The sequence below is a fragment of the Emys orbicularis genome, chromosome 15 (genome assembly GCF_028017835.1).
Source record: "Emys orbicularis isolate rEmyOrb1 chromosome 15, rEmyOrb1.hap1, whole genome shotgun sequence".
Classification (NCBI taxonomy): domain Eukaryota; kingdom Metazoa; phylum Chordata; order Testudines; family Emydidae; genus Emys; species Emys orbicularis.
The window spans coordinates 16,987,771-16,996,654 of NC_088697.1; the positions used below are offsets into that span (position 1 = coordinate 16,987,771).

The following is an 8,884-nucleotide window of genomic DNA, read 5'->3' on the forward strand; positions in this document are numbered from 1 at the left end:
GAGCAGCGGCCGCTCGGGATCTCCCCCTCCCTCCCAGGTTTGAGAGCCTGGGAGGGAGGGAGAGACTCCGAGTGGCCGCGGCGCGGGCGCCGCTTCTCCCCCTCCCTCCCAGGCTCTCAAGTCTGGGAGGGAGGGAGGGAGGGAGGGAGGGGGAGCAGCGGCACACGAAACGGCCGCTCGGGATCTCCCCCTCCCTCCCAGGTTTGAGAGCCTGGGAGGGAGGGGGAGACCCCGAGCGGCCGCGGCGCACAAAACAGCTGATTCGCGCGCCGCTGCTCCCCCTCCCTCCCAGGCTTGAGAGCCTGGGAGGGAGGGCGAGTAGCGGCGCGCGAGCGGCAGCGGAGGTGAGCTAGAGCGGTCGGGGCACATTTTTAGGGGCGGCATTCTGGCGCCGGCCATGCCGCCCCTAAAAATGTGCCGCCCCAAGCACCAGCTTGTTTTGCTGGTGCCTAGAGCCGGCCCTGACCCCACGCGCCCCAGACAGGAGGGGCTGTCACAGCGCTGGACATGGCACATGATTATCTGCCCTGGCTGCAGAACAGAACAGCTTGGGGACTGCCCTACCGAAGGGACCTCAAGCCCAGTGGAGATTGCCGAGATGCCCCGGGCCCCCTCCTCCCCCATCCCTCTCCCGTCACTGGGGGTTGTGGTGAGGGAGGCATGGGAGTGAGCTCTGCTGGCTCTAGTCCCGTGGAGGGTCCCCATGCCAGGTGACGGGCGATCTCTGCCCTCGCTGCACTGCCTCATAAGGACCAAGAGTCCAGTCCTGGGTCCTGCTCTGTCCACCCCCTTCCCAAAAGCCCATGAAGAAAGGCGTTGACTTAGCAGTAGCGCCCTCCCTGCGTTACACTCGGGCTGGGAATGGGAGTGTCTCTGCCTATTTGCACTGCAGGGTTCGTGGGGAGCAAAATCTCTCTGGCAGACGGAGCCCACGCCATAGAAGGAGAGTATCGGGGGGAGGGATAGCTCAGTGGTTTGAGCATTGGCCTGCTAAACCCAGGGTTGTGAGTTTAATCCTTGAGGGGGCCATTTAGGGAACTGGGGTAAAAATCTGTCTGGGGATTGGTCCTGCTTTGAGCAGGGGGTTGGACTAGATGACCTCCTGAGGTCCCTTCTAACCCTGATATTCTATGATTGTACATGATACAAGGGAGGGGACAGCTTCCATGCAAAGGGTCGGGCTTCGGAACAAATCCCATTCTGTCGCCTGAGGCAACATCAGCACTTAGGGAGAGTGGGAGGATTCCCTATCCCCAGAGATGTCATTGAAATATTAAAATCTGTTTCCTTTCCTGGCTCTTGTCGGTTTCTCTTTGCCCATCACTGATTCCCCCAGGACCACAAACAGCCTGGCTTGCTTGTGTCCTGCAGTTCTGATGAGTTCCTCACGTTTCCGGAAATAATGTGCATGAGTGTAATGCTGCTGCACAGCCAGCTAGCGCTCCCCCTCACCCCCCCCCCCCCCCCCGCTGTAGTTCATTTTCAGATAGTTTCTTACAAAGTGGTGGGTTGGTGTTTTAAAAGCCAGAAATATTTAAAGTTGGAGAAGGCTAAATACCAGCTTATATCCACCTCGACAATAGGGCAGACTGAGCTAACTGCTTCTCACGCGCCCTGAGCTATTCCCAGACATAAACTCCTGATAAAAGACAAGCTATTCCCAGTGGAGGAGCCCGACCCAGCCGTGTCCGTCCCCGTCCCCCCCAGACTAGTGCTGCCATAGAACCCAGGCTACAAGTCAGTTCCTTGTTTGCTCCAGGCAGTGGATTCTGACCTGAGTCATGCGGCGCCATTCTCATGTATATTTAACCCCTACTCCTCACCTGCCTTTTCCCTTGAGTCACTGCTGCAATGCTGTTCCCTTCTGTCCCCCCAGATCTGGGATCTCATCCCAATCCAATTCCCAAATCCCCTCAATCTCTCTCACGCTCATTCACTCCCTGGCTGTTTCCCCACATTGCCCCACCTCAGCCTCTGTGCGTTTCAAACCATCCTGCTGTCCCAGGAATTTGCTGGCCAGTATTGCAGTAGCTGAGGTGACAGGTCCTGGAGCAGGCAGGGTCCAGCCGCAGCATCTCCAAGACTCAGCTGCCACCCTCCTTTCGTTTTGCAGTCCTGGGATTTTTGTTCCCTTCTGCCACTGAACACATTCCTCAGGAGCGGCCTCGGGCTGTATAGAAAGCTGGGGAAACCTCCCCAGCAGCGGTGCCTCAGTGCTGCCTTGGTGCAGAAAAGCAGTGAGCATTGCCGGACAAATAGCACACAAAGGGCCTTCCCCTGGGACGAGAACATCGTTAGCAAAGGGCATCTGAGCACAAGTCTTCCAGCTTGTTCTTTACAAAACACCTTGTCCATTTAACAGAGACAAACAGAAGCTGGACAAGCAAAGCTCCTTCGAATACATGGATCAGAACGAAGAGCATTTAAAGCACGAAGGTAAACAATTGTCCTGAGATTCTGTCTACTCTGAACTCTCTGCAGGGCACAGGTGGCTGGAGCCTCGCGGGGCTTGTTGGCCAATCCCGCCAACTTCTGTGGCTATTTGCAGCCACTTAACACAGCACCTCTGCAGGCAAAGAAAACAGTCAAAGAGGAGTTTTCCTGTTTACCCACACGGGGAAGCTGGGAAAACAGCTGGTAACAGCTTGTTGTCAGGGCTCCTTAGTGACCCTCTTCTTATGCAATGACTCTTGTGACCTGCAAACCCTTGCCATTAGGCGCAGTTGTCACCGTGGGACTCCTCAGGCTGGGTAGCACAAGAGCCACTAGTAAACGCTAGCTGGGTCAAAGTCATGTACAATAAATAACAACGGGCTAGATTTTGTCCTGGCTTCCTGTATAACAAAGAGCACCGGGCTCTGTCCTGAGCAATTATTTCCCAGGGATGCATTAGGCAGAAATTGAGTCTGAAGATGTTTAATCATGTCGTTATCCTGAATAATCAATGTGTGGGTGAAATGTCCCTGCCTGTGCTCAGGGTGCTGTGCACCATCCCAGAGCCAGATTTAACGGGCTACAGGCCTAACCGAGCCCACGCTTGAGACAAACCCGCAGGAAGAGACAAGCGTTAACAAATACAGCGCTGGTGGCTCCTGCCCACATGTGCATACACAATTTCCCTTGTGATGTTTTGCACGCTCTTTCAGTTGGGCATTCTTCCAGCTATTAATCCTGAGCTCCCGGCATGGGGAAGTTCAGGCATGTAACCACTCCTCTGTGGCATCTGTTCAATGGAAGCCCTGCTTCGCATGGAGGAGGGAAATCTGTGGCTGTGACTGATGCACTGAAGGCTTTGGAGCACCGTGCTCGTGCAAAAAAACTGTTTTCAGATTTCTCTGCTTTCTAGCTCCTGAGTCCCATCATTTATTCTGGCTTCTGCTTAAGACCCTGTTCCTTCAGTGGGGCTCTGTATGCATGCATGAAAGCAGAGGCCAGATGGGATCCTAAAGCAAGTGTTGTGTCACTCGGCCTGTTTGGGGTGGGGGAGGGTACAAAGGGGCTTGTATACGAACATAAGAACGGCCATATTGGATCAGACCAAAGGTCCATCAAGCCCAGTATCCTGTCTACCGACAGTGGCCAATGCCAGGTGCCCCAGAGGGAATGAACCTGATCAAATGATCCACCCCATGTTGCCCATTCCCAGCTTCTGGCAAACAGAGGCTAGGGACACCATCCCTGCCCATCCTGGCTAATAGCCATTGATGGGCCTATCCTCCATAACCCCCTGGCTCCTGTTTGATTTTTCACAGACCATGAATCTGAGCAAAAAAGTCCTGTTTCCCTTTCCTGTATCTGAGCCAATTTCTCATATGGAGCCCAGGAGAGGAGGGGTCCTATATGCCGTAAGCCACCCCTAGAGCTGCTGACTCTTGCTCCCTAAACTTTAGTAGCTGATTGCTGTGATCTCAGGTTCCTTCTATGATGCAGCCTTTGGGGGGGCTGCCCACAGAGTTTGTCTAAATATTACACTCGGGAGGGACCTGCCAGCTCTGCCCACTCCTGATCTATTTTTTGTGCAGCACAATCACGTGTGGGCATGTTTTTACCCCGCTTGTGTGTGATTCTGTGCTTGGCAGCCTGGGCCTGCACTGCTAGTGTAATCCAGTCACACAAACAACAGGCAGGATTTCCAAAATCTAGCTCAGTAAGTCTGACTTAATGGAGACTGGAAGATTGTGTGAACTTCCACTTTGAGTCTTTGTCCTGCTCCTGGAATCTAAGCAAAACCAGGAGGATTCTAACACCCACACACCGGGTTTGGCCTGGGATGGACAGATGGACACACATACACACACATACATACACACATACACACACACGCTGTGTGTAGAGTCCTTCTCCAGTTATTAATCAGAAATGTCACCGAAGTTTGTTGCTGTTTCTGTACAGTTGAGATTGTCCCCCGCAGCGGAGAACATGAACGCAGGAATCCAGTCGCTCTCTACATCTTAAAGGACAAAGTAAGTGTTGTGCTTTGTAACCCATAGGGTCTGTAGGCCAGTAATTTCACAGCTTTCCCCTGGAATGGCGCAGGGCAATTTCTTTCCATATAAGAGGGTGAGACAGCGTTGTTCTAGGCAAGGCCAAAGGGGACACGTTCACATGGAGGCACAGGCACAGATCTTGTAAATGGGCTCACAATCCTGGAGCTGTGTGAAACACTTTCAGTGAGACCCTAGCAACTTTTGTTACCAGCGCGAGTCATAGACTCACTTGGCTGAGTCTCCTGCACTGCTTGGGGGAAGCTGTTTGTCTTGGACAAATTTGGATCAGTTTAGAGCCGTGCATGGAAATTGCACAGGACTTGTGGTTTCAGGTGAAATAGGGGGAGACCCAGACGTTCCGATTCAATTCCTCTGAGGTTTGAAGTTTGTTTGAACCAGAAACTCAAAGCAAAACTTGTGGGCCGTGAACCCCAGAGGGACCCACCCTGGAAATGGCCAGTCGAGCTCCTTCAAAGCAAACTGCTGAGATTCATCTGGCTCTAACAAACTGGCCATGCATGAGAAGAAGCTGGATCAGCGCAGGCAAGGGCGCATTTGCAGGTAGCAATGGGATTTGTGGCACCTGTGAGTTTGGCAGGTCCCAAGTAGCTGGCTGCAGGGGAGCATTCAACCCAGGATATCAGACTGGGTATGGAGGAGCTCGGCCCACCAAGTGTACAAAAATAGCATGCCCCCGGCTTTCACTCCCACCCAGCTCCAGGAGAACCCCTCCCTGTAGCCAGGCCTCTGCACAGCTGACGATTGCAAGAAACAGGCTGAGCTTTTCCCATGGGCCCAGAATGTGGTGGCTGCGCTCTTCTGCTCCAGTAGTCCCAGGGCTGGGAACTCTCTCAGCACCCTGGGAGTGTATTAAGCAGGGCCGGCTCCAGGCACCAGCAAACCAAGCAGGTGCTTGGGGCGGCACATTTTCAGGGGCGGCATTCCAGCCAGCCTCTTTTTTTTTTTTTTGGCGCTTGGGCGGCAAACGCTTAGAGCTGGCCCTGGCAGCAGCAGCGTGTCCTGCGCCGGGGGCACCCTGGGGCCGCTGCGGTTCGCGTCGGGGAGCAGCACCCGCACCTTATGGCCAGGCAGGCTCCGAGCGCGGGACACTCGGGCTGGGGGCCGCCCCTCGGGGCACACAGAGCCACCTGCAGGTGCTGCAGGGCGGCCGCCCCCCAGCACCGCAGTCGGGGCTGGGCAAAGCAGCCCGAGCCGCCTAGGGACTGCGGCAGGGCGGCCAGGAGCAGCAGCAGGAGCGGGGCCATAGAGGGTGGGGCGCTGCCGTGTGGGGCCCGCATCCCGCTCTCCGGGGCTCTGCTCCCTCTGGGGCTGCCCTGCCCCGGCTCCTCAGCCCCGTGCCGGGGCGGTCCCCGGTCCCGGACGGTCTGGAGGCGGGAGCCCCGGCTGGAGGGACCCTGGGCTGAGGCGCGGCCCGGGAGCCCCGCTGCTTTCCCCGACCCTGCCAGCGCTGGACCGACTGGAGGTGAGGGGGGAGCAGGCGGAGTTAGCGCTGGTGGGGGGAAGCCCAGCACTGGGGCGGCAGGCGGTGCAGGTAGGGTGGGGTGGGAGGGAGAGCCCAGAGTTGGGGTGGTGGGGGTGCGGGTGGGGTGGGGGGGAGAGCCCAGGGCTGGGGTGGGGGGCAGCCAAAATTTTTTTTGCTTGGGGCGGCAAAAAACCTAGAGCCGGCCCTGGTATTAAGTATGTCCAGCAGCACAGCACTGGTGTGGCAGGATGGGCATCTCACAGGCCTTCCTGCTTCGCTCAGCACGACCGTGATCCCACACGAAAGCATCTCATAGAACTAATTATCAAACACGTAGTGGGTAGCCAGCCCCAGGCCTAACAGAGACAGAACAGAAAAGAGAAATGACAAGATTCTTCAAAAGTTGAACTGCCCTCTCCCTCCCCCCACCCCCACCCCCACTCCCCAGTTTGCTAAGTCCCGAACCCATCTTGGTAAGCCCAAACTTTTCCAAATCATTCTCCCCTGGCTGAACTGTATACACAAGGAATTTCAAACAGCAAGGGGCTTTTTTCAGAATGCAACCTGGGAGGGATATAAAAACCAGCCTTTTAATGGCAGCTGACTCACATCCTTAACCATGGACTGTGGCTTCTTCATTTCTCACCTGCTCTGTTATTAAAAAGCACAAGCAAGGGAGACAAGTTCAGGTTCAACAATGCCCCCCATCCTTCCCTGCCGGCTCATCCTGGCTTGTCTCATTCAAGCATATTGTGACTCAAGGGCGACACCTGCTGGTAGACGTGCAGAGAGCAGGGTGCTGTGGAGAAGCCTCCATGAGCACAGGGAAGCACTGCAGGCGTGGGCAGCAAAACGTGCCATTCGGATCCTCTGCTGGCTGAACCGTCTCCAGGGAAGGGAGCCGGTGTGTGTGATAATCCGCAGCATGCACCTCCTGGGAAACCCCGTCAAAAGTCCGGGGGTCCTGCCCTGGGAGCAAACACGATTGATGCTGTTTACAAATGCCCTCTGGCATGATCTGTCCCCACTCTGCAGCGGCCTGAGGCCTGTCTGTGCTCAGAGGAGGATGGAGCAGATTGAAAACTATAGTAAGCCATGCTGTCAAAGGCTGCCCATGACACCTAGTGCTGTGACTTGGGGCTCACACAAGCATTAACCCTGTGGGTCTTTGGGAATGGAAAAGCCCTGGATGGAGAACCCAGCTATGGCACTCCTGCAGGATCTGCCTCTTGCTGGCTTTTAAGGCCTGCCCTAAGTGCAATGTCACTACTGCCTTTGCCCAGCTCATCCTGAACGCTGCCTGTTGCTTCTTCTTGTATTCCTGAAGGATTCTCCGGAGGCGGACGAGGATTCCCCTCTGGATGCCAGAACCGCAGCCGAGCAAGGACCGCCCAGCTACTCCAGCTCTCCTCCTGGCAGATCCCCAGGTCCCCCTGTTCGATCGGCTCGCCGATATCACCGCTCCCCAGCCCGATCTCCAGCCTCCTCCAGAACACACAAATCCCCGCCCAGGTCCCCAGGCTCTCCGGTGCGCTCCCGGAGCGCTACACGCATGCTGCGGACTGCTGGCGTTCATATCATCCGGGAGCAGGAGGAGGCCAACTCTGTCGAAATCAAAGCCTGAGGGCATCCAACTCATGTGAACAGGAAGCTCCCGCTGCCTAGGAATGTGTCTCTAGCAGGTGGCAGCTTGTTGGTTTCAGGCGTGTGTATGGCCGCGTGTTCCGGGTGGTGAATGGGGCCCAGGTACTGCCTGTAGATAAAGGGGAATCGCGTTGCTCCGCTGGCTGGATGAGCCCAGTTTAAAATTTACTGTAGCCTCAATGTTCAAGCTTCAGCGGGTTTAAAGACACTAATTTGCTATTTAACACTCTAGCGCAATCCCAGGCAGCTCACTAAGGTTTGGCTTTCTGGGGTGTCAAACTAATTCCCTCACACTTGAGATCTGTCCCTATGCAGCTCTACGTGTGTATGCGTGTGCGTGAGAACCTGTGTGTGTGTGTGTGTGTGTGTGCAGCTTAGCATGAGTAGGCGTGTGTGAGCAGGCATGCTTCCGAGTATGACTGTCTGCCTGAACGTGCCTCTCGGTGTGACATTATGTGAGCCTGTGGGCAAGTACATTTGCACGTGAGCTTGCACACACGCCCCTGTGGGCTGATGTCGGCGTGGAGCGTGTCTGTGGGCACACACGTGTGGCCGTGTCCCTGTGTGTGGGGGGGGGGGGAGGCTGTCTGCATGTGCTGATCATTGGCCAGGGCTCGCAGACCTTCACAAAGCATTGCGGTGCTGGTTTCGGAGCTGTGGGAAGGGAGCGGAGGCCTAGGACTGTCAGGACACTGCTTGGTGAGTCGTTGCTCATTTACAGAGCTTGCTGCGGGGCTGGAAGGCCCGGTAGAGTCAGCACGCTGCTGAAGCTAGTCCATGCTTGTGCCGGAGTTCGGCTTGATGGCTGTGTTCAATGGAGCCACCCGGTCGCCGAATGCCAGGGGTTGGGCTGTGCCACTTTCCCCTCAAGGCAAACACAGGATGTGGACGTTAGGGTAGATCACATTCCAGACCAGGCCTTTGCACAAGGGCTTAGTCCAGAAAAGGACACCACCCCCGTCCAAGAAGCCGGTCAGTGATGTCTGCGCTCCCCCTTACCTGCTTTTCTGCATCCAAGTCACAGCAGGCTGGATTTAAACATGCCCCAAATGAGCAGGACTCCAGAGACTCCTCTGGTGTGTGAGTGTGCCCCTCCAGCAGGCTGCGTATGCACACGCACAGGCCGCTGACAAGAGCCATCCCAGAATGAAGCATGCTCCGTCCTTCCATGTGCCAGCAGCCTACAGCAGGCAGAACGAAAGGCCACTGGGTGGAGCTGACAGCCACAAAGAAGCTCACTGTGGGTCCCTGATCATTACAGGGGACCCCA

The 8,884-nt window shown here is 55.9% G+C and overlaps 1 protein-coding gene across 1 annotated transcript in view; it reads left to right on the plus strand.

The window, feature by feature from the left end:
- The window catches only part of HEPACAM (hepatic and glial cell adhesion molecule), an 86,264-nt gene extending 78,670 nt beyond the window's left edge, over window positions 1-7,594 (plus strand). Inside the window, exons 5-7 of the mRNA XM_065417308.1 lie at window positions 2,363-2,436; window positions 4,393-4,463; window positions 7,298-7,594. Coding sequence (XP_065273380.1) covers window positions 2,363-2,436; window positions 4,393-4,463; window positions 7,298-7,594 — 442 coding nt within the window. The remainder of the gene's footprint in view (window positions 1-2,362; window positions 2,437-4,392; window positions 4,464-7,297) is intronic.
- The last annotated feature ends 1,290 nt before the right edge of the window (window positions 7,595-8,884 follow it).